General features: G+C 41.6%; 3 protein-coding genes across 3 annotated transcripts; all 3 read right to left on the bottom strand.

Annotated features, from left to right (window-relative positions):
* Positions 1–8,327: 8,327 nt before the first annotated feature.
* Positions 8,328–8,864, bottom strand: LOC147509945 (uncharacterized). The gene has a single exon (XM_086597957.1). The coding sequence runs from the start codon at positions 8,862–8,864 to the stop codon at positions 8,328–8,330; it is 537 nt and encodes a 178-aa protein (XP_086454083.1).
* A 1,870-nt stretch (positions 8,865–10,734) lies between these two features.
* Positions 10,735–11,278, bottom strand: LOC147509944 (uncharacterized). Its single transcript, XM_086597956.1, has 2 exons — positions 10,879–11,278; positions 10,735–10,820 (listed from the first exon to the last, which is right to left on the bottom strand). The coding sequence occupies exons 1-2, from the start codon at positions 11,276–11,278 to the stop codon at positions 10,735–10,737; spliced, it is 486 nt and encodes a 161-aa protein (XP_086454082.1).
* Positions 11,279–19,747: 8,469 nt separating this feature from the next.
* On the bottom strand, positions 19,748–21,063 carry LOC147509943 (endochitinase EP3-like). Its single transcript, XM_086602088.1, is given in 3 exon segments — positions 19,748–20,240; positions 20,243–20,380; positions 20,496–21,063. Coding segments are annotated over 3 exon segments (828 nt in total). The 5' UTR covers positions 20,926–21,063; the 3' UTR covers positions 19,748–19,980.
* Between the last annotated feature and the right edge of the window lie 5,305 nt (positions 21,064–26,368).

Raw genomic sequence — 26,368 nt, 5'->3', positions numbered from 1 at the left:
ACTATCTTATGAGCGTATATGTTTATCAAAGTTTCTACTCTCAATTCTATCGAAATAGAGTGGAGTAACAAATTCGTTCCACTCCTAGTGCTCTAGCATGGAATGTTTTCTAGTCTAATTAGTCGGTCTTAAGTCTAATGAGAGCTTTACGAAGGGTGTTATACTATGATACCTATATGAAATTGATTATGTTGAATTTAACTACTTATCTTTATGGAAATATGATTGTTTATGAATCTAGATAAAGGATTAGAGGGAATTGAATCCACCTCGAATCCAACTTAATAACCTAGCATAGATTCTTGTATCTCGATTCTTACGTTCTTATGGCAAGAAATTCGAGTTCTAATCCCTAGTGTTCATGACATTTCTACCGAATACTAACTAGCATGTGAGGTCGTCCACCCATTCTCATGGCGAATCACGACCTTCTAGAGTGGAATAGATTCTACAATGCTTCTACACTATACCACTAAGTTTTCATCAAGGCTTCATCAACCCCTCTAATGGAGGTTTTAGCCTTGAGTCATCAAACCATCATTTCCCATTGAATTATAACTACTCATCATATTAAAATTCTAACTTAACTAAATTAACTAACAATGTTTCAATCTACTTAAACTACGAAATGATAATCAACAAGAATTAAAACTAGATCTATAAATTGAGATGACAAAAATCAAAATTGACAAAATAACTATTTTATTTATCTAATCAATCAAGAACAATGATTCAAAGACTTAATCTAAAACAAGAATTGAAAATGGAACTAAAACTTAATTAATCTAATCAAAACTAGATCTAGAATTATCTATATGGTTTTAGGTCTAACTAGCTACCATTAACAAAGAGCTAAGCTTTGGTTTTATACTTTTAGATCAGATCCAAAAATCGTGCATGGGCTTGGAGCCATGTTTTTAGGGCGACCAGAATCGGGGCCCAAAACCCAATTCTTCGATCAAAAAGGCTTTTTCAACGCTTTTGGCTTCAACAGACTTTTCGTCCACTTCTGCTCCTCTGATTAGATCAAGGCTTAGACCATTGGAAAGCTCTTTCCGAGCTACAGTTTTGGGTTTTGACATAAGGTAGGCCCAAAATTCAGGTCAAAAATGAGTCCAAAGATATGGTCCTCGGAAGTTCTGTTGACTTTGTGTGAATTTAGCTTCGTTTTCCATCGGTGGACCTTGACTCTTCATCTTTTGACCGGGTCTTTCTATAGGCTTTGTCTTCTTGAATCTTGGCCTTTAATCACAGAACTCCTTAGCAACCGACCTTTGCTCCTTTATCTCGCTAAAGTGGCATATTAGGTGTTGCGGGGATTAGGTCTTTATTAGGTGTTGCGGGGATTAGGAGATGGTTTAAGAAGGAAGGAAATGGATATTCAAAAGGACAAGTCTGAGATAATAGAGTATTTATATTATGTAACTTAGAGAAAACCTTGTTATTTTCTTTTGCTTCTATACTTTTTTTCCATCCTTAGCCATATTTTTCTTTTTCTTTTCTTTGGCTTTTGACTCCCTTTTATTCTATTTTTGGAGTTTTTATTTATTTCTATTTTTATTATTATTATTATTATTTTCTTTTCCTTGGATGGAAACTTCTTTTTCTTTTTTAAGAAGCAACTACTAATTTTTGTTTACACCTTGTTTTTTCTCTTCTTCTTTCTTCCATTCCACTCATTCTATTCTTAGACTTATTCTAGATTGGGTAAGTTGAATTTTTTATTTTGTTTGTTTTTTTCCTTGTAAACGGGGTAAAGGAATTGTGGTTTATGGAAGGCTAAAGAAAGGCTCGGAGGGGCTTTTTTACTAGCGGAAAATAATTCATAGGTTTGAATTTACTGGCTATATCGATCCAAAGAGGGCCTAAATTTCGCTTAGGATATGGCATAGTGATCAAGCAAGTGGACGTGTGATTTCTCTATCCGGATTTTACTTCTCCCTTGTGTCATTTCTCAACCTGTTTATTTCATATAAGGTTTTAGGCTATATTCTCACGAGATTTGTAGAATAAGTACTCTAGCCTAGATTTGAAAACTTCTCGCTAACAATCATAGATACTCATGTAATATATTTATAGATAGATGCAAAAAATTATTACCTACATATTAACCTAAGTTGCTAACAATTATTCTCCGATGCAAAAGCTACATTGAGACTTCTAGATTGTTAAGCACATAGAGAAGGAAAACAATACCAATATTCCTAAGTGTATAGCATAAACTTATTTATTTATATTTTTGAAATTTTTAACTTGAAAACAAATGCATATTATACATATCTATATCCTAACAGATGCCTTAATTACACGTGTTTCTATTTCCCCAAACAAGAAGCATGCTTTGTCCTCAAAGCATTTAAATAAAGAGGGTAGAACAATACCATGGAAACGCGTGAAATTCTGGGACATCTGCAAAACAAGGTTAGAACATACTAATATAGGAAATAAAAATACTAACGTAACTCTATAAGAGTTTCACCCATTATGAGGTTAACAGAATTAAATATGCTTGGGACATAAGCAGACAATAACAAAACTAAAAACTTACCTTATCTCCCGCTTAAACGTCCTCCTCCTCATTAAAGAGATGAGGTTCCTTCGCGATCCCCGCCACCCATTATAACTTGCCAAGCTTGCCGCCATTTATCATCTACTAATGCTAACCTCGTTAAGTGTTATTATGTCCGATGGGATGTACGGGGCGACCAAATGAGGTCGCACTGCCATCCCAAACCAAGTCATTATTCGCGAATGAGCGAACCACCCAATTGGTGGGTCTCATGACTTTAACCTTTTTCCAATCGTGAATTGTGCACGAATCACGGTAAACAACTACGCGTGATGCGGCTTACCAACACAGGCATAAGAAGATACTTACGCCTCATGGTTTGGGTTCTCTTAAGACTAGCGACTAAAACTTCGGGGAATGTCATATCGGCGACGTCCCTCCGGTAAAAGCGAGGAAAATGTCACCAGCATCTTGTTTGCAGAAATGAACTGCCCATTCCCCAAAATATTCATCGGGATGAATAACATGGTGGTGCCTACGTTTAGGAAAGGCTACCAAGGGCAATGCTATATAAATTACCCCTCCCCATAATACTCATGGAAATATGTATAATCATAAAGATATGCATTATCGGTCATATATGCCCATGTGTTTACGGGATCGGTATTGGTAATCCACGAAACTAAAGCGACCACATTTTTATTGAATTGATGTGTCGTGTTATCGACTCTGACGGAGAATTCTTGTTCTCCATCCCGATTACAATAGAATTTAACATGGTCGTAGAAATAAGCGATGGTAAGTGGTGGTGAATATGAATCGTCATCACTTACCGTAGATGGCGCCATCCTAATCGGGGATCCCGTCCTCGTAACCAATGTCCATAGGTCTCGGTGCCAACACGTCTTGAAAGACTGTTCGGGTATGACTATAGGGATGTCATCTCAACTACTCTTTGAACAGTTCCAAAAAATCCCGGAATGACCCTCCGAAAATTGGAATTTTCCGCGTTATTGAAGAAGCGGTAGCAGATGGCCAGATAGAGGCGGTCGCTCGTGGGTTTTTGCTATTACAGTGTTTGGGCGCTAGTCGCGCTCAAGGAGGGCGCGGGTCGCGCTCTGACTAAACTTTGTGAAATTGTACAGGGCGCAGGCGTGCTCGTAAGTGCTGAAACAGAAATTTGGAGGAAAAAGAAGGAAAAGCTTGGAGTGAAAGGTGCGGGATGATGGTGGGGTGTAGTGTGGTTTGTTAGTGTAGAATGTAGGGAGTTTAAATAGGTTTTGAGCTTCCAAAACGAATCGGTAAGTTCCCAAATTATTTTAAGGCAATTTCCGGAAATAAAAAAAATTCCAAACTCGAAAACGGAAATAAACCATTTTCGTGATTTTCTAAAAATCCTGGTATCTTTCATAATGGATTTAGAATAGTAACTTCTAAACTCTCCTACATTTCATGCTACCACCACACAAATCATAGATATGCCGATATCGGCCAAATTATCAACCTTTCCTTCAAGACTACTTTACCGCGGATGATCATATAACGAATTATGCTCGGTATAAATATTACCACCCCCAAACAAGTTGGGAAGGTGGGATTAATGATAAAAACAAGCAGTACTCGAAATTAACCAATTATATTAAAAATAAAATTTAAATCCAAACAACATTAAACAAACACATTAATATTTAAATTTAACTACTTAATTAAAATCCAACTAATAAAACAATCAAAACCATGAAATAACAGCGAACACAACTGATGGTGAACACCTAGCCATGTGATGAAGATGGGCCCGGAGATGGAGATTGGTCCTAGCATGGAGAATGGCTTGAACCATCTGTCCTTCGGTGACGACTCTCTTGCCTGTCGGACTCGGCTGAAACAGAGTCCTCCACGGGTGGCATGTGTTGTAGCATCTCTATTCGGAACAAGCGCTGTGCTTCCATCTCAGTCCGGAGTACTGCATACTGGGTTTGTTGATGCTGGTGGATAGTCTCCATGTTAGATAAGATATCGTCCTGAACCCCTTCGAGCATTTCAAATCTCGTCTGAAGGTTCGTTTGCTTCTTTCGAACTACAATCTGTCTATCTCGGATATCTTCACAAATACCATAAACGCAACGCAAGGCAGTTTGCAATACTTGCATGCGTTCTAAATTAGAACTATATTTATCTAATGCATCGTCATCCAGACATGTCATATCCTCCTTTTCATCCTCCGGTTTGTGTGCACTCTGCGGGTTTCTTAGCGATTCTTTCATCCTTTCGGACCTCACCTCAGGCGTATCCACTCTCCTTGCTCCCTTTGGTATGTTTTCTAGGCTTGTTTTACTTTTGATCAAACTAAATAGTGAGTTCTTTCCATATTCTGCGCCTGTCTCTCCGTTTTTCTGATGTCGGGCTCTAACTCCTCCTCCCAAAGAACGGAAACCCAGAGCGTCTCCCCCCACCGGGAAAAGATCCCGCGTCTCGTCCTCCCACCATTGTCATCCTCGCACCTCCTCTCAACCCCTTAGATCCTGTGACTCTCCTGCCACCTCCACGCCCGAAGACATCCCTTCCATCGCTCCATTTCCAACTGGGATGACCAGTATACCTCTCCCACCTCCCCTACCGATGACATGGATGTTTGTAAGCAGAAACTTTTTGACAGTGACTCTAAGGAAGATGAAGTGACTGAAGTTTCCCCGATCAAGATGAGGGCTCCTGCCGAAATGCCCCCGTCCAAGAGGCAGCGGGCCTCAACCTCTAAATGGTCCGTCCCTGTCATTCCGCGGACCTCTGTGTCTGAAGCACCTGCCCCCCTCAACTCTTCACTTCCCTCTGCAGTCTCCTCCCCAAGCGCTCGCCGGCCTGGCAAGGAACCGATTCCACCGGCCGCCCCTGTTTCTGACTTGGCCCCTGCAGAAGACTTCTGCCCCATCTTCAACATGCGCAACCGCCGAGTATCCACCGTTGACTCCGCCCTAGACAATGTGGCGGTAGCCTCTTCCCTGTTTTACAACTCTCATCTGCCTAGGGACATTGCCTACGCCGATGGGGGTTCATTTGATACCCACCGCACTTCCTTTTATATTAATTGGGAACGGGTACGTTCCATTCTCTCATCATTTTCATTTTTTTTTACTCTCTCTATTTCTGTCTCCAGGTGAGCTTGGACATTTCTTTCATGATCCGCGGTCTTCTCAGCACCAAGAACAAATTGGCTGCCTTGGAGAAAGAGGTCAACGACCCTTGTGGACTAAAGGTCGCCCATGCATGGCTTCAATCCAAATTAGCCGCTGCTAACATGGCCAAACTCAAGGCCCAGGATGAACTGCATTCCACGGAGTCGTCTTATCAAACCTACATGGATTCGGTGAATGACCGCCTTAGTAGTCAGTGGGAAATGCTCCTTGAACATCATCAGCTCAACCTATCTGACTTAGCCTAACAACACCAAGTTGCCGTCGACTCCCTCCGTCAAGAACAGGAAGCTGCTACCGCCACTCTACTTCAGCAACACCAAGATGACATGGCTACTCTTCGCGAATGCTTCAAGACTCTTGCTGACAAACGGGTAACCAAGAAGATCCAGGAAGAGCTTGCCCGACTCACCCAGGAAGGACGACTTCTACCTGAAAAGCCTTACACCCCAGCTGCAGCCCCCTCCGGAGACGCCCATGAAGAAGTGACCACCACCGAGACACTTCCCCGCTCCCCGGTGCATGAGAACTCCCTCCCCGCCGCGGCTACCGAAGAGACCCATATTGGGACCCCTGAGAATGTTACTGCTGCCCTCACCACCGCACCCTCTGAAGAAGTTTCTAATGTCCTACTTGCCACTGACTCCCCATCTGAGAAGCAATATAACTACTCTTTGTCTTTTGTACTTTGTTGTAATAAGTCCCTTTGTCCTATCTGAGCCACTTATTGCATTACACTTGTTTTCTAGCTTCTGTTTATGTTTGAATATTAACGGATGTTCCCATCCATATATATGTTTAGGTTTATGTTTGAATATTAATCTCTTTCCTGTGAAGTTTGATTTTGTTCAGCATGTTTGTCATCTCTTCCTCTCTTGATTTTGCTATTTGCCTAAGCCATCCTGCACCTTTTGTCCATTAGTTTCACCTCTTTCTTGTCTTTCTGTAACCCTGGCCTTGTCTTTTCCTCTAAGTCTGGATATTCCCTCAACTGTGATCCAGCCTCCGTGCTCCACGACGAATTCCTTGTATTGGTGATAGGCTCGTCCCTCTTGCTATTTTCGCGATGGTAGAGTATATCTGTGAAGGACTCCAACTTCCCGCTATTTCTCTCTATGTTTGGCCTCATTCCCCTCATGGCGTTAGTCTCTATAATCCGCGAAGGGCTCCTCCCGCTCCGTAGACTTTATAACCTCGGTGAGTTGAATGGGGCAACTCCTCTTGCCTTCGACTCCCTCTAGCCTCTTGTCAGCGAAAGGCTCTTCCCCTCCGCTGTCTCCCTCCACGCTGGGGTTTCATGCACCATGTGTGATTTGCTCCCCCACGAAGGGCTCATCCCACTCCGCGGGTTTTGTATTCTCAGCACGTCCCTTGGGGCCTCTTGCCCCCGGCTCATCTCTAGCCTCGTATCAGCGAAGGGATCATCCCCTCCGTTGTCTTTCTCCACCTTCAGGCTCTATGCCCCCTGTATTACTCGCGCCTCTCGCCCTGCTCCGCGGGATTCATAGGTTCCGAAAGCCATTGGGGCCTCGCCTTACCCCAGGTCCAAATTTGACCTTGTGTCAGCGAAGGGCTCATCCCTTCGCGGTCTCGTTGACATTTCACGTCTCGTAGTTATTTTAGACTCCTACCTCTATAAACAATGATTTCTTCTCAAAAGTGCTGTTGCATTATATATTTACATACAACCCTAGATTCAAGCAATAGATTTCCATTACATTCAAGTGTGAATTTTTTTTAACATTCTCACATTCCACGACTTTTCTTATCAGTTTGTCGTCCTGTGTCCGCAATTTGTAGGTGCCCGCCCCTCCGATATCCACCACCGTATAAGGTCCCTCCCAGTTTGGACCCAACTTTCAATCTTTTTCTTTCCTAGTACTAGGTGTCACTCGGCAGAGTACCAAGTCACCTATTTGGAACTACCTAGCTTGGCTTGACCCTCATGTTGTACAGTCTTTGCAACCTCCAGTGGTACTCCTCCAGCCTTATACATGCAATGTCTCTTCTTTCCTCTGCTAGATTCATATCTGCTGCTAAGATTCTCCAGTTTGAACCCTCCTCCACGACCTTTGTCCGCGTTGTAGCTGCCACCATCTCCGACGGGATCACGGGCTCCACCCTATAAGCCAACGAAAATGGAATCTTTTGGGTGGATGACCGAGGTGTGGTCCGGTAGGCCCACAATACATGATTAAGCTCGTTGGCCCATGCCCCCTTCTTATCCTCTAACCTCCTCTTTAGGTTGTTCATGATGGTCCTGTTGGAGGACTCTGCCTGTCCGTTGCCCTCGGGGTTGTAAGGGGCCGAGAACCCCTGTCTTGGAAGAATCTGGCCACCTTTGTTCCTGTAAACTGAGTTCCATTGTCTGCTATGATGGCTTACGACAACCCAAACCTGCAGATGATATTCTCCCATAAAAACTTGATGACTTGCGCTTCCTTCACCTGCTGCAGGGGCACGACTTCAATCCATTTTGTGAAATAATCTATGGCCGCGAGCATGAACCTCCTTTTACCACTGGCCATGGGCAGTGGTCCCAATATATCCATTGCCCACATAGCGAAAGGCCACGGACTTGAGACATTGTGAAGGGGTTAAGCAGGGGCGAATATCAACTGTGCAAATCTCTAACATTTGTCACACCTCTTAGAAAATTCCACAACATCCCTATTCATGTGGGGCCAGAAATACCCCTGTGTCAGTAGTCGGTGTGCCGTTGTCCTTCCCGCCGAATGACTCCCGCAATCTCCCTCGTGGAATTCTGCCAACACCTCCTGGGATAGTCGCAGACCCAAACATTTTAGAAGTGGTCCACTGAAGTTTTTCCGATATAACTCTCCTTCCAGTAGAAGGTATCTCCGAGAAGTCTGCTCCCATCTCCTTCTTTCCCTTTTATTTGTGACTTCCTTTCCCGCCAAAAAGTCCTTAATAGGCTCCATCCAACCCTCCTTCTCTTCCGCGACATGACAAATTTCCATCTCATCCTCGGTACTCGGTTTCTCCAACCTTCCCACATGTATTATTCTCTCCTCCAATCCGGGAATTGCAGCTGCTACATATGCTAGGGCATCGGCGTGTCTGTTCTCTCCCCGGCCCAAGTGAAGGAAACAGATTTTCGTGAATTTCTCAACTCGTTTACGCACCACATCCAAATATCTTGCCATCTTGGGACATCAAGCGGCGAACCCTCCATTCACTTAACAGACCACTAAGTTTGAATCATAATAGACTGTCAGCTCCTTCACTCCCAAATCCTCGGCCATTCTCAATCCGGCGGTCACCACTTCGTACTCTGCCTCATTGCTAGACGCCGTGAACCCGAGTTTCATGGTTTGCTCTATTATGCTATTATCAGGTGTAACCAACAAGACTCCTATGCCGCTGCATGCATCGGTAGCCGATCCATCCGCAAACACCCTCCACTCATTCCTCTTATCCCACGGGTCTAGAAGGTCTGGCTCGCTCTCCCGCTCCGGCTCCATAATCATCTCCTCTCCCCATGTGGGATCCTCTGCGGAAACTCGCGGAAATTCAGCCAGCCACGCTGCTGCCTTCTCCGGCGGTTCTTATCCGATAATCAGATCTCATAGGAACTCAGCATCACTGCCCACTTCAACATTCTACAAGATTTTTCCATTCTCAGTGCTTGTCTCAGAGGCAAATTCGTTACCACCACCACCACATGTGCTTCAAAATAGGGCTTTAGCTTCAGGGTTGAAAATACCAATGCTAAGGCATACCTCTCGATTCTACTATATCGCGTCTCCGCGTCTAACAAAGCCTTGCTCTGAAAATATTCCGGCTTCTCCACCTTGTCTACCACCCGAACTAGAACCGAGATGACTGCATACTCCGTGGCCCCCAAGTACAAATACAACTTCTCCCCGGTCTCGTGCCGCGACAACAAAGGCGCTTTGCCCAAATATTTTTTCAATTCCTGGAATGCCTCTTCACACTCCGCGATCCATATAAAATCCGGTGTGCTCCTTAACAGTCGATACAGCGGTCTGCACTTGTCAGATGACTTGGAGATGAATCTATTCAGAGCCGCGACTCTTCCTGCTAATCGTTGTACTTCCTTCACATTCTGCGGAGATGGCATCTCTATCAAGGACCTTATCTGCTCGGGGCTAGCTTCGATTCCCCTATGAGTAATGATATACCCCAAAAACTTTCCTGTAGTCACCCCGAAAGTACACTTCTCTGGGTTCAGTTTCAAGTTGTATTTACGTAGTATCCCGAAGGTTTCTCGCAACCCCTCTATATGTTTCTCTTCTGACATACTTTTCTCCACCATGTCGTCTATATAAATCTCAATTCTCCTCCGAATCTTGCTTTCAAACATTTTCTCACCCAACTGTTGGAAGGTTGCTCCTGCATTTTTCAAACCAAATGGCATCCTCATTATAGCGATAAAATACGCCTCCACCACCAAAGCGAAGTCTTCTCCTGATCGGGCCCATACATCGCGACCTGATTATACCCCATCGACGCGTCCATGAAGGAAAAGATCTTGAACCCGGCTGTCTTATCCACCAACTCATCTACTCACGACATGGGATAGATGTCCTTTGGACACTCTAGATTCACATCCGTAAAGTCTACGCACATACACACTTTCCCATTCTTTTTTGGTACCGCGACTATATTAGATAACCAGTCTGTGAACTCTACCTCTCGGATTATTCCCTCCCTTTTCAATCTGGCGACCTCTTCCCGGATTTCTTTAGCATATTTTGGCCTAATATTGCGCATCTTTTGCCTCACGGGTTTGGCGTTCTCTTCTATATGCAAGTGATGACATGCGAACTCGGGGTCCAACCCAGTAACATCCTCTATTGTCCAAGAAAAGACATTTCTATTTTCTAATAAGAACTGTATCAATTTACCCCTCCACTCCTCAGGCAAGCTAGATCCTATTGACGTGAACTTCTCCTCTTCCCCTATCCCAATATTCACCACCTCTATCTCATCGAGCGTTTTTGGATCCGACGCTGTCTCACCCTCCTCTTCCCCTGAGGTGCATTGTAATTGCTATGCCAGCATCTTCCTAGGATTGGAAGCCTCTCCTTCTGATCCGCCTATCAGCCACTTCGCAGTTCCCCGATGACTATTTTTTGCTGTAACATGTTCACCGTAGACCTCATACATGCCAGTAGGGGTGGGGAATCGTATTACCTGATAATACATTGATGGGACACCTTCCCAAGATTGCATTATATTGCGACGCCGAATCCACCACCATGAAACGGGAGAAGACTGTCACCGGCCCTGTTGTCACTAGCAGTAAGAGTTCCCCCATGGGCTCAGTTATACTTCCGTTAAATCCATACAAATTAGTTCGCGAAGGACGCAGCTGCTTAGGATCAACTCCCATTTCCTCCAAAGCACCTCTGAACAACAGATCTACCACACTTCCACAATCAATCAATACCCTTTTCACCATGTAATTCCCCATTGCCACTGTAATGACCAATGCATCTTCATGTGGTGAGTCCACTGCTCTTAGGTCTGCGTCGCTAAACACGATTCTATCCTTTTTTGCCATTGTCCCAGCTCGCTGCCGAGGCCTATCCATTCTCTCATTAATCTGCTGGATGCTCGCGGTCCGCCGTATCTTGTCTCTATGAGTGTTATGACTCATAACCTCCCCGCTGTAAATCACATGATGGTTCCCAGTATCCTTCCCTGCGGCGGCATGCGCTCCTTATTCCGACCGTCTCTCACAAATTCTCCCATCCTCCTTTTTTCCACCATTCTCTGAACCAACCATTTTAGAGCGTAACAGTCATTCGTCTCATGATTCCTTATCTAATGATATGCACAGAAGGGCTTCTCCGGTATCTCCATAGGCATGGTTCGCGGTCCTTTATACCCCAGGCCGATCCTTTATTAGGGGCAAGATCTCACTGAGCGGCTTGTTCAATGGAGTCTGTTCCATCTCACGGTATGGCTTCCTCTCTCTGTACTCTCTTCGGATTCCTTCCCGGCTTCCCTCTGCTCGCGCTCCATATCCGCGGTATCTCCCACTTTCTTTCTCCGATGTCCCCACTTTCCGGCGTTCCCGATCTTTCTCCAAGGACAACACGGCCTTCCCCGTTCTCTTGGAATCTTTCTGCATAGAATCTTCATATCTTATATACTTTTCCACTCGTGGATACAGCTCATGTAGTGTCGCAATCTCATTATTGGCCACGGATTGGTGCACTCCTGTCCCCGGGCGCAAGCCTCTCTCAAAGGCTATCACCGCTGTCCTCTCATCCAGATTTTCAACTTTCAGGGTCTCTGCCTTGAACCGACACAAAAACTCCCTAACTGATTCCGTGGACCTTTGTCACACATTGAATAGAGCCATGATGTCCACCACTCGCTTTTTCTGATGTATGAAGTGATCTATGAACGCCTGCTCCAACTCCTGGAAACTCTTGATGCTCCCCGCCGGCAATCGGTAATACCAATCCGACACCCCTCCCTTAAGACTAGCCGGGAACATCATACACCGTAGACCGTCATACCTAGCCTCCTGCCAGAGTAGCATCTGTTGCCGAAAATGATGAATGTGGTTCGCTGGATCCCCTTTGCCGTCATACCTCTCAAACCTCGACTGGGCGAACCACTTTGGGACCTCGGAGGCCCATATGTCATCTGCTAATGGGTTGCGATTCAACCCAACCACCACCTGACTAGCCGCTCCCCCGCGCTCCTTCGTCTGCTGCCGGTTTGCCTCCTTATCATTGTCTATCATTTCTTGGACTTGCTCCATTGTCAACCCCGCTACCGGGTTTTCTACTATATTTGGTCCGGTCTCCTCCTCATCTTCAGATCCCTCATTCTCGGACCCCTCGCTTAGTTCTCCCCCGGCCTCCTCCTCCGTCTTCTCTCTCTCTTTCCGCAGCTCATCGTTCTCCTCTCTCAGCCTCTCAATCTCCACTCGCATCAAGCGTGTTTCTTCCATTGCTCGCCCTTCTTCTAATTATTCTCCCTCCTCAATCACCGCTTCCGGCGTCAGCTCATGAACCCTAACCTTCTTTGGCCTACCCACTGCTCTCTTCGGTGCCATTTCTAAGTTGCCTTTCTCTAGTCCCCACAGACGGCGCCAAATGTATGAACACTAAAACTCTCTCTCTCACACAATCTTCTCTCCCTCTCTTTTTCTCTCTCTTACTATTTCCTCTCCTCTCTTTTCTCTTGCGGCCTCTTTTTTTCTCCTCATCTTCTCCTTATTATATCCTTCTTCATCTCATCTGGTCCGTCCATCTGTCTTGTCATCCTACGACCCTCCTACCGACTATACACCTGCCACCCCGTGGACTATGGTTCCACGGTCTTGATTCGTTGCTCCTCCTTGTTCTTGCTTATGTTGCCTCCTATCCTCTACATCGCAGACTTAGTTCAATATTTGCACATCAGGCTACTACATAAAGATTACTTTTACCGATAGTTATAGTCCGTGGAATAAGATAGTTCCTACGGTGAAAGACCGTGGGAAAAAGTACTTTTGTGTTAACTACGGACCGTGGCAGAGTTATTTATTTTAAAAAAAAATATATATTGATATTTTAATTCCTGGGTCATTTCACCTCCACCCTTTACCAATCAATAATAAAACGAAAAACAGTCAAAATCCTAAGCAAAATATAAAGATTACAAAGCACCTTTTATTGAATCCAAAAATTCCATGAACCAAAACAATATGAGGCAGCTCATTACTAGAACAACAACAAATATGATAATATGATAATATGATATATTAAATTGTGCAATTATTAAGGTTTAGTATCAATGCAGTTGGTAAGTTTGTCTTCTAACACATTTATAAAGTAGACCATGAAACAGATGTACTACATAACACAGACCTTGTTGATTTTAAGAATGTTCATTAGCTGGTCTTGATATTCAATTATATTACAAAGCTCAACTTGTTCTATAACATGCAGCATTGTCGAAGTTGCCAATTCAGATGGGCACCACGTTATTTTGTGACACTAGCTAATTGAGAACCACCTGTATAGAGGAGAACTTGTTAGTTTACTTAAATATTTACAATGAACTCGTAATTAGATCTTTTTGCCGGCCAAATCAGTTAGACCAATGGTATAGAGAAATGGCTGGTCGAGAAATTTTGCATTCAACAATCTATATTTTACTAGTATTCAAATTGTAAACCCAATCTTGAAAGCAATCAAGATTGAGGGAGAACTTTTATAGAGAAACAACCCTGTAAAGAGAGAGGAGTGATCTAGTAAGGTGAAAGACTGAAAGGAGTGATTGTAATTTTCTTTCCCACTTTATAAAAAAAATTAGCTCTTGTGGAAGTAGGCACCATTGGCCGAACCACGGTATATCTTTGTGTTGTGGTATGCTTTTACTATTTTACATTATTATCTGTTGTTAATAGTTGTTTAGCGAGTTGGGCATGTTAGTTTGGTTGTATGGAATATTTAGATTGTTGTCTGGAGTTGTTATTGATCCTAGTACAAGTTATCTGTGTAGTGGGGAATCGATTGGTATTGGTATAAACCCCAACAAGTGATATCAGAGCCTTGGTTAGATTAGCCTAGAGTGTTATCCAAATCTTGGTCAGAAGGTGTTTGACAAAACTCCTGAGAGAAGATTTGAGTTTAAATAACTTGTAGAGATGGACCATTCCATGAACACTCGCATGGCGAGTCTGAATAGGAAGAACAACACCATTTGATATGCCAAGATGGAAGACTTGCTTTATTGCAAGGACTTGACACAACCCATTGAGAATGGAAGAGAAAGACCGGAATCGGTTGCTGCAGCTGAGTCGAGTAAGCTTGACAGAAAAGCAATTGGGTACATTCGATAGTGAATTGACGACAGTGTCTTTCACCATGTATCCTAAGAGACAACAACTTTTGGCTTGTGGAAGAAACTCGAAGACCTCTATGAGAGAAAGTCGGGCGGAAATAAAGTGCTGCTCGTTAAGAAGTTTGCCAACACAAAGTACCAAGAAGGTTATTCAATGTCTAAGCATCTTAACGAAGTACAAAATATCATCAATCAGATGTATTTGATGAAGATTGATTTGGGAGACGAAGTTGAGGCTTTGTTTCTATTAGGCTCTCTACCCGAAAGTTGGGAGACATTAGCAGTCTCTCTACACGGATCAACCAAAGATGGAATCGTTTCCATGGAGATGGCTACCGTGTCTTTGTTGAATGAGGAGACTAGAAGGAGTTTAAAAAGTAGCTCCTCTCACTCAGAGATTCTTGTCACAGATAAACGGGAGAAAGGTAGAAGCAGAAAACCATCTCAATCTAGAGGTGATGAAAGAAGTAAATCTAGGGGTGAAGCTAGAACTCCTAAAGCAGAGATAAAGTGTTACAAGTGTGCCACTAAGGGTCACTTCAGGTATGAGTGCAGAACACTGAAGAGGGATGAGAAGAACAATTGTGTACATGAAGACATGGTACAGAGGAACGGAAACACAAGCAGAGATACTACCGCACTAGTCGATGATGGTCTAGTGGAAATTATGTCAGATTGTGGTGTGTGCTGTCTTAGTACCTCAGGCCAGGATACAGAGTGAGTGATAGATACAGGAGCATCCTATCACGTCACACCACACAAGGGATTCTTCACTACTTACAACTGTGGTGAATATGGTGAAGTGAAGATGGGTAACAGTAAAGTCTCAAAGATTATAAGCATTGGTGATGTTCATATAGAAACCAATGTCGGCTACACCTTGACACTCAAGGATGTAAGACATGTCCCTGACATTCGGTTAAGCCTAATTTTGGCTGGGAAGTTAGATGACAATGGCTTTGTAAACTCGTTTAGTAACGGGGTATGAAAACTGAACAGAGGTTCCATTGTAGTAGCCAGAGGGAAGAAAACTTGCTATCTTTACAAAACACAGGCTAATTTGTGTAAAGCAGAAGTGAATGCGGCAGAAGAAGAAGCTTCCTCCGAACTGTGGCACAAGAGACTGTGTCATATGGGCGAAAAAGGGATGGAAGTTCTTGCTAAGCAAAAGGCTTTGCCAGACATCAAAAGTACACATTTAAATAGATGTACTCATTGTTTGGTAGGAAAGCAACACAGGGTGTCTTTCCAAAGATTCCCGTCTCACAGAAAGGACAATGTCCTTGAACTAGTGCACATAGATTTATGTGGTCCTATAAAAGTAAAGTCCCACGGGGGAGCTTTATACTTCATGACCTTCATTGATAATGTGTTAAGAAATGTATGGGGATATAGTATGAAGACCAAGGATGAAGTACTTGGCGTGTTTGAGGAATTCCATAACATGGTGGAAAGAGAGACAGGGAAGCTTTTGAAGTGTATTCGCTCAGATAATGGGGGTGAGTATATTGGGCCGTTTGAAGAGTATTGCCAGAGTTATAGGATTCGTCATGAGTAGACCATTCCCAAGACCCCGCAACATAATGGAATAGCAGAGAGAATGAACCGTACCATTGTAGAGAAGATGAGATGCATGTTATCTCACTCTAAGCTACCTAGAAACTACTGGGTAGAAACGATGCGTACAGCTGTGCATGTGATCAACATATCACCGTCAAAGCCTCTGAATAGTGATTATCCAGAAAGAGTATGGTCAGGCATAGATGTTGATTATGGATACTTGAGAGTATTTGGGTGTAGGGCATTTGTACATATTCCAAAGGATGAGAGATCCAAGCTTGATGACAAAGCCAAGCAGTGTATTTTTCTGGTTTATGGAGATGAAAAGTTTTATTACAAACTCTATGATCCGATTAACAAGAAGACAATCCGAAGTCGAGATGTTGTGTTCTTGGAAGACCAAATCATAGCAGACTTTGAGGAGGGTGAGAAGCTTCAGGCTTTCACTAATGATCTTGTTGATTTTGAGCCAGAAGTTCCTACTGTAGAACGTGCATAAGGCATTGAGAATGTAGAGAACCATGAGTTTGAAGCTCATGATGAGAATCATATTGATCATGATGAGATAGAACCTATTGGTATAGAAGATGCAAATGAAGTGCATGAACCACTTCCTGAGCAAGCAGAAGTGCATCCTCCTGAGTGACCAGCAGATGGGGCAATGAGGTCTGACAGAGAGTGACAAGCTTTAACTAGATATCCACCACATACATATATTTTACTATTTGATGGTGGAGAACCTATGTACTATCAAGAGGCACTTGAAGGTACAGACAAAGAGAAGTGGTTAAAGGTCATGCATGATGAGATGGATTCTTTGCATAAGAATCACACTTATGAGTTAGTTGAGAAACTGACAGGAAGAAAAATTCTCAAGAATAAGTAGATCTACAAAGTCAAGCATAAGGAAAATAATCCACACACAAGGCACAAAGCTCGCCTTGTTGTGAAGGGATTTGGTCAAAGAGAAGTGGTTGAAGGTCATACATGATGAGATTGATTCTTTGTATAAGAATCACACTTATGAGTTAGTTGAGAAACCGAAAGAAAGAAAAATTCTTAAGAATAAGTGGATCTACAGAGTTAAGCACGAGGAGAATAATCCACACACAAGGCACAAAGCTCGCCTTGTTGTAAAGGGATTTGGTCAAAAGAAAGGGATTGACTTTGATGAGATTTTCTCATCTGTAGTGAAGATGACTTCTATCCGGGTGGTATTGGGTATATGACCGCAAGTATGAACCTAGAGGTTGAGCAGCTAGATGTTAAGACAGTTTTTCTTCATGGACACCTTGAAAAAGACGTCTACATGGACCAGCCAGAGGGGTTTGAGGTCAAAGGCAAAGAGCACCTAGTATTCAAGCTGATAAAGAGCTTGTATGGGTTGAAGCAAGCACCGAGACAGTGGTACATAAAGTTTGATTCCTTTCTAGTGAAGCAAGGATACAAGAAATCTACTTCCGATCATTGTGTGTTTGTTTAGAAATTTCCAGACGGGGATTTCATAGTGCTCTTGTTGTATGTGGATGATATGTTGATAGTTGGCCCAAACATCAACAAGATGTCCAAGCTGAAGAAAGACTTGAGTAAATCCTTTGAGATGAAGGATTTGGGTCAAGCAAAGCATATACTTGGGATGCAGATCACTCGTGATAGAAAGAGTGTGAAGTTGTGGATTTATCAAGAAAGCAATATTGAGAAGGTGTTGAAGATATTCAACATGGATCAAGCGAAGCCAGTCAGTTGTCCGCTTGGTGGCCAGTTCCGCAAGACCAAAGAGATGTGTCCAAAGGGTGAGCATGAGCAGAGTTAGATGGAAAAGATTCCTTATACATCTGCAGTGGGCAGCCTGATATATGCAATGGTGTGTACAAGACCGGATATTGCTTTCGCCGTTGGTGTTGTAAGCCGTTTTTTGTCAAATTCGGGGAAGGAGCATTGGGAAGGTATTAAGTGGATATTGAGATATCTCAAGGGCACTTCCAAATCGTGTTTGTGTTTTAGTGGAAGTAAGCCTTTACTTGAAGGCCACACTGATGCATGCATGGCAGGTGATGTTGACTCGATGAAGTACACCTCGGTTATCTGGTTACTTTTGCAGGGGGAGCAGTTTCTTGGCAATCTAAGTTGCAAAAGTGTGTTTCCCTCTCCACTACAGAAGTCGAATATATTGCAGCCACTGAGTGTTACAAAGAGATGTTATGGATGAAGAGGTTCTTTGATGAACTAGGGCTAAAGTAGAAACAGTTTGTAGTTTTATATGACAGTCAGAGCGCCATCCTTTTGAGCAAAAATCTGAGTTTTCATTCTAGATCCAAACACATACATGTGCGTTATCATTGGATTAGAGAATTACTCGAAGACAAGCATTTGTGTATCGAGAAGATCCATACCGACAAGAACGGGTCGGATATGATGACCAAAGTCTTACCGAAAGGTAAGTTTGATGTTTGATATGCTACCGCTGGAATGGTAGCAGACTCCTCCTGTTGATTTGAAAATTACATGGAGGTATCCCCCCTCACTGTTCGGGAGGGGGAGATTGTTGGAGTTATCCCTCACATGAGGAGAAAAGGAGTTCAGTTTACGTGGAGAAGCTTGAGCGCACGCGCGCTCCTATTTGTCTTGCTCTAGGCGCCCACGCGCCCATGTTGTGAACAACCTCTAGTGTTTTTAGGGCGCGCGCGCTCCACTTGGGCCTTGCCCGAGGCGCGCCTGCACCCATGTCTATTTTGGTCAAGATTTCTATTTTTGCGAAACCGCGAGTTTGCAATATAAGGTTTGGGTTTTTGGCAAAACCTAACGCATGCAAGACACGAAAAAGACACAGCACATAGAGAGAAAACCTAATCTTGAAAGCAATCAAGATTGAGAGAGAACCTTTATAGACAAACAACCCTGTAAAGATAAAGGAGTGATCTAGTAAGGTGAGAGACTGAAAGGAGTGATTGTAATCTTTCTTCCCACTTTATAAAATGATTAGTTCTTGTGGAAGTTGGCACCATTGGCTGAACCATGATATATCTTTGTGTTGTGATATGCTTTTACTGCTTTATATTATTATCTGTTGTTAATAGTTGTTTAGCGAGTTGGGCATGTTAGTTTGGTTGTAGGAAATATTTAGATTGTTGTCTGGAGTTGTTATTGATCCTAGTACAAATTATCTGTGTAGTGGGGAATCGATTGGTATTGATATAAACCCCAACAATTTCAACACCATTTCCACTAAGGAAGGTGGGGATAATTAACAGACCTCATTCAAGACCTGCTAGAGCCCTGACAACTCTTACATACTTAAAAATAAATAAATATAAGCAAGTAAATGAAAAACTCTATGTTTCAAATTTTAGACAACGCCTTCATCTAAACTTCCTTCCAAGATAGAAATATTTGAGAACTGTGATATGCTATCATGCATCTAGTTCAGCTTAGTAGCAGGATTTTCTTAAACTGGATTATACATATGTTCCCTCTTCTGGCCCATGGATTCTTGGAAGGAGGTATGTCATTTCACAGTTTAGTATGTATGTTGCTTGTCCAGGTGGTTTTGGGAAGAAGGGAAATCAAACTAGAAGTTACTATGTCCTGAGATTACAAGAAAAAGAAAAATGTCAATGAAACAATAGAATAGCTTGGAGTTGCTTCACTTTGATTTAGTTAAAACGGATACTATTCCATTATAAATTCTACTTGATAGTTGGAATCACAATACAAAAGCTGTATGTTAGGTAGATGGTACGGTATGCACACAACTCACAAGTGCGTTGCCTGGCACAAGACATTCTAAAGGCACGCCATTGTGGGAAATCTGCTTATTTGGATTCTTAAACAGGACTGTCAAGTAGCCAACTGATGGCAAACTTATACAATAGCAAACTATGAGTCTTAGCAGGTGAGGTTGTCACCAGCTGACACACCTAGTTGGTTACTGTAACTTGTGTAATATCCAACCCTGGCACGAACGGTGGCAGGGTTTCGACCATCGCATTCTAAAGCTCCATTGATCGCTCGGATTGTAGGACCAAAGCCTTGTCCAGAAGTTATAATTGAGTGGACGTTATTCATCCAGAACCACAAAGCAGTCTTGAATGAAACGAGGGGATCCGTAGCCACAGTTTCTGGTGCGTTTAGGCCATCAAATCCGCTGGTCCGTAGTTGAAGTTCCATGAAAGTTGGATAGGTCCACGGCCATAGTATCCCTTGTTGGCAACACATGGATACTGCGTGTTGGCTTCATCACAATAGTCCTTAGAGGCACCATCTATTTCTTCTATGTAGCAAAAATCTGTTTAGAGAAAAGAATGTTTAGACGACATGTTAATCTTATATGCCGGTTCTTTACTGAAAACTAATCTCAGCCAAAGGAATAAAAAGAAGAAATTTGAAGTATGTATACTTACGTCCAGTCTCATGTGTGACATGGGCAAAGAATGCTGCAATCTCGCGCTTGGAATCATCTTGTGTACCAACTCTACCAAATTGTGGGTAGGAATTAAGAGCTTCAAGAAATCGATCCCGAGAGTAGAAGTTCTTGCCAGCACAACCTGCGTCCGCCTGATTAATTATTCCGTTAAAGAACTCTGGTGTTACTATATCAGCCACTGTAACACCATTCGTACTTGGAGGAGCATTACATGGTCCCTCTCCACAACCAGCACCACAGTAGTCGGGGCCAGTGCCACAGTATCCAAATCGACTGCAGCATAAATTGGGAGCACAACCACAGTTCTGACCCACAACAACGGATTCAAGCGAAAGCAACGAAACAAGAATTCCGACCAAAATGGAAGTTAGTAACGGGTTTTGTCTATTGGAAGCATAGGATCCCATTTTGATTTTTAGTTGTGCGCTGGGTCTTGTAGAAAATGAATGTGAACAATGTTTTGTGCTATTAAGTTCCAGGAAGTATGAGTCTCTGGGATATATTTATAGTGTTGTGTGCTAAGAAGTTGGTTGAGACTAAAATGACGATTTGCCGTGGGAGTTTATCATGTTGTCAAAAGTCTGGGCATTTATTGGCTATAACGACTTATTAAAGCGTGGATGCGCTCATTCCACGAAGTCAAGTTGGAGGGCTGTGCAGGACATTCTATTTGACTTGGGCAAGCAGGGCCGGTTCAAGACAATACAGGGCCCTAGGCAAAAGCCCGAAAGTGGTCCTTCTACTATATATAACTACAAAATTAAAGGGAAAAAAAAGTCATATACCTAACTTGGAGAACACAGCCTAGAAGGGTGTTTTTTTTTTTTTTTTTTAAAAAATCGAGGGCGGTACACTGAACACCAATATGAGATAGGTTGTAGCTATAGTCAGAACTCCAGCTAGGCCAATACATAATAAACCATGACCATAAGAAGATATGTAAAAATCTACATATTCTAGAATAGAAATTACATCCCAAGGACAAAACCCAATAATAATTTCTCCATAATTCCACTTCAATTTTAATTTCATCATAAGTTCATAACCGGCTGATGTCATCATTTTTTAATTATAACTAGACTTTGTACCCATTCACTGAACGAGTGTCGTTAAATGAAATAATTTTAACCATTTTCATTCATGTGAATAGAATCATCTTTCTCCAAAAGTTATATTTTTGAAAGACAATGAATCTCTTCTTGATATTCAACATTAGTTGTCTTATTTTTTTTGGTTAATTAGGTTTACCCCAAGTTGAAAGATCCAACGACTACGAGATGAAATTTTGTTTTCACATGAAGAAATATGACTGTTAGATCTTACAAAAGGGGAAAAGGAGAAATATTACACTAATAGCAACTAATAATTGTGTGTGTGTTGGGGGGGGAGACCCTAACTAATCCTATGTTTTTTGTTGAGGTAGCTTCATATTATTTTGCCTACATAATATATATCTAGATTATACATTGTCATTATATATGAAGGGACCTAAACCGGGAATACATAACACACAAAGAGTGGACTTAGTCTGTAATTTAGTGTAAGTTTCTATATTATACCAAGAACTTACTGTATTAATCTGTATGCAGACAATTTCAATGAACATAAGAATTAATAACATATATACATTTTATTGAAAACATTGTTTGGTAACATTATAACAATAAGTCACTAATGTTACGTAAGCATTGTCGTTTATTGCATGTACACAGTTTTGCTTCTTTGCTTGCCTTCAAGTTCAATAGAGTTGTACACGCTTTAGTTATATCCACTACAAATCCCGTTAAATAGATGAAACCAAATCAGTTCTTGATAATTATTACCAAAAAGAGACGATCTGTCTAGGTAATTGTGATGACCCCGATTCTCAGCAAAGGGTAATCTAGTCATTTTATATGTTAATTCGGTATAGAATATTGTTGTAGACTGATTTGGGTGACAAGTGTTGACATCTAAAATTTTAAGTAATCTAGTAATTACAGGTTTTAATTTCCAAAGTTAATGTGACTTTATTGTTTGCAACTATTAATTGGACACCCGGCTAATTATGTGTTAATTTGCGGGTTTAACGTTTGTCTTTGGTCCACATTTAACAGGCAAGGGTAGAGCTCAAATGTTTTCTCCTCTTTTGGGAAGATTTCAAAGGAAACTGGTAGGTTGGAAAGCGAGTTGTTTATCTAAGGCTGGCCGACTTACTCTAGTAAATTCAGTTTTATCTTCACTGCCTACTCATATGATGTCCTGTACAATTTTACCTGCACGGATCCTAGATCGAATGGAGATTATCCGAAGATCTTTCTTATGGGGTCATACACCAGAGACAAGGAAACTGCATTTTTTTCCATGGAGGGTAGCATGTATGTCAAAGAATAATGGTGGACTGGGCATCAAGGAACTACTGATTACAAAATTATGTTTTATTGGCAAAGAAAGGATGGGATCTTCTGAATCCCACATCTTTATGGGCACTGCAAATGAAACAGAGGTACTTTCACAACTCCAGTTTCTTGATGGCAGAAGTCAAATCTAATTCATCCGTTATGTGGAAAAACATTTGTGCAACACCTAAACATTCTCAATCTTTGGATCGGTTTGGAACCGGGTAATGGTACTTCTATTAACATGGGAGGAAAAATGGATTCCACATACTAAGGATTTGCCCTGAAATTATTTGAAACCACTTGATTTGTCCTTTTTTAACTTTGTTTTAGACTTCATTAACATGGACACTAATACTTGGGACCGGAGAGGTTAAATGAATTTTGGCCTCAGAGAATATGTTGAAAGAATTGTTTCGATAATTTTAACGCCAAATGAGAAGGATACTTTGATCCGAAATGGGAGGACCATGGAGAATACTCGGGTGAAGTCCGCATATAATGGTTGCATTCATTGATTACACCAACGCATTAATGGTCGGGATAATAATTTTTTAGACGGTTTTGGAAGATGAAAGTCTCGTTCAAACAAAGATTTTTCATATGGCAATGCTTGCAAGGTGTCGTCCCAACAGGGATTTTTTGGCATCTCATCATTTTCAAGTTTATCCCGATTGCACTTTGTGTGAGTGCTTTTTCAAAAACTCAAAATCATGTTTTCTTTGAGTGTTCTTTTGCTCGAGCTATTTGGTGTGGCACAAATTTTAGTGGCCTGGTTGATCAGAGAAGTATGAATGTTGGTAGTTTTAAGGACCAGTTATTATGTTTATTGAAATATATAAGGACAGGGCAAAATGGGGAGGTACAGTGCTGCTACTTTGTGGGGGTTTTGTGGTTTATTTGGATCGCGCGAAATGAAACAAGGTTTCAAGGTAAGCGTCCGCATCCGCCTCGATACATCCACAGAGCGTTGAAACACATACAGCTGGTTATGGAAGTCATGTTCCGGCAAAAGCATAAAGAACAAATGCTTGTATATATTAAATGGTTTCCACCAAATGCAGACATGGTTAAACCAAATACTGACGGGGCATCTATTGGGAATCCGGGATCCGCAGGTGGAGGATGTATTCTCAGGGATGCTGCGGGTCGTTTCATTATGGGAGCTTCGATTCCAATTTTCTTCGCAACCAGTAATGAATCGGAATTTGTCGCTCTCTTATATGGACTCCAAATTGTGTTAGAAGCGGGATATCGGAAGTTGGAGGTTGAAACAGATTCTCAATTGCTTTATAAAGTTTTAAAGGATGAAATCATTGATTGTCACCGGTCACTAGCTTCGAATTACTATTCAGATTAAGTTAGTGCTCTACGCAAATTCCATGAAGTGCACTTCATTTGGGTTTATCGGGAAGCAAATGGTGCTGCAGGATGCACCGGCTTCTCATCTTTGCTCATCAAGTAAACAACTTTTACGTCCATGCGGCGTGTCAAGACGATGTACATTTTCATCCGGACACCTTTCGAGATCTTTCTTTCCTTCCGCCGTTCTCCGGTGTGGTGGCATGATCCCCAATGGTTGTAAATATGCAAGTCCTTTATTTATGATGTATTAGGGTTATGTAAATTACGTTTGGTATAATAAAGGTTTATTCTTAACAAAAAAAAAAACTTTGTCTTTGGTGGGTGTTAACATTGTCTTTGGTGGGGTGTTAACATTTATTATTAGGGGACCTCTTCTATTAGAGCATTCTCAATACAAGTCAATATGAGAGGGAATTGAGAATTTTCACTTCCAAATACTAAAAAACCCTTGCCCAATACAAAAGTAACTATAGGAGTGACTTATTCACTAAGTCAAAACGAGAGTGAAACTTGCAACTGAGATAGTAGCTGAGTTGGGAATTTTGGACGGGATGTTTAATTCTGTCTCGTGTGTTTTTTTAAAATTTTTCGATTTTTTTTTTGACGTCTTGCGTGTTTTTCGACTTTCTTTCAGTTTTTTTTTAACTTCAGACGGAATGTTTCATTTCGTCCGGCGCGTTTTTTCGATTTTTACATTCAGACGGAATCAAACATTCCGTCCAAGAATAATAATCACTTTTGCATTGGGAAGCCTCACCTTGCTTTTCACCAAAACAGTGAAAAAAAGGAAATTGAGCCTACGTAGAGGTGAATATGAGTGACTTGCAGGTGCCGACTAGCAAAGTCGGTAAAACCTTTGGGTGATGATACCAAAGGTCTGGGGGTCGAACCCCGCCAGCATCAAAGAGTTACTGATCTCATTTAAAACAAACTTGCCAATCAAAAAAAAATATGAGTGACTTGCATTAGGAATGCTCTTATATTGGGTTTGTTTCACCTTTTAATTTATTGGGCCACTTCTTAAGTCTTGTTTTATATTGGGCTTGTTCCTATTATTTGGGGCTGTTCTATTAAATCAAGTTTGAGTTTGTTTTATTTGGGCACCATTTTGTGATAAGGATTTATACGATGCGTACACCTCCTAGTAGCACATGCATGCCACCTCTTGCTTGGAGGGGACATTCATTGCCATCTGGGTATGTTAGAAATTAGAAATGAAAAAAGAAAAGAAAGAAAAAGAAAAAGAAAAAAGATTAGGAGCGAGATAATCTCATTTAAAACAGGCTTGCCAAAAAAAATATATATATATATATATATATATATATATATATATATATATATATATATATATATATATATATATATATATCAGGGCGAGATAGTTAGTTACTAACTTACTATGAGAGAGAGACACACATCCAAATTAATTAAAAAATAAGGAAACCAGTCATAAGGGATGATTAGAGTAGGGGTGTAATATGGGGAGGGCCGGGTTAACCGCGGGTCAAATAGTGATGGGTCGGGGTCGGGCGGGTCTAGGGGATACAAATCCAGTGGTCCCCGACGGGGCGGGTTGAAGTGTCATGTTTTAGTACCATCACTTGGCCCGTTGGGTCAGCTTACGGGGCGGGTTATCTGGGTCGGGTGGAAATTATCATTTTAACCCAATTTCACTAAAAAAAAAACTTTTTAATTCTGCAAACAATATATTTCCAATTCACAGCATAGAAAAAAATAGAATCAATCAATAAAAAATAAACAAAAATAAAAAAACTTGAATTTGAACCCAAAACCATATCTGTAAATTTGAAACTTATTTATCGTGATTTACCATTTGTAAATTGATTATTTTCTATAGTATGATAAAATGAAGATGGGAGCAAGGATTTATGGTACAAAACAATAAAATATAAACTAAAAGAATCCGAAATTAATACAAGGATGAATGATTTATCTTCTCCAAAATTCGAAAGTTGAATTTGAACTTTTGATATTTTTCCAATGTTCAAACTTGAATATGTGAAATTTATGTTGAACTCATAAGTTTGTATTCATATCTATCAAATTCCTACAAAAGTTAAAAGAAATTATAAACAAAATACAAAAA

The sequence above is a fragment of the Coptis chinensis genome, chromosome 3 (genome assembly GCF_015680905.1).
Source record: "Coptis chinensis isolate HL-2020 chromosome 3, ASM1568090v1, whole genome shotgun sequence".
Lineage (NCBI taxonomy): Eukaryota > Viridiplantae > Streptophyta > Magnoliopsida > Ranunculales > Ranunculaceae > Coptis > Coptis chinensis.
This window is presented reverse-complemented; position numbering and strand designations above follow the sequence as displayed.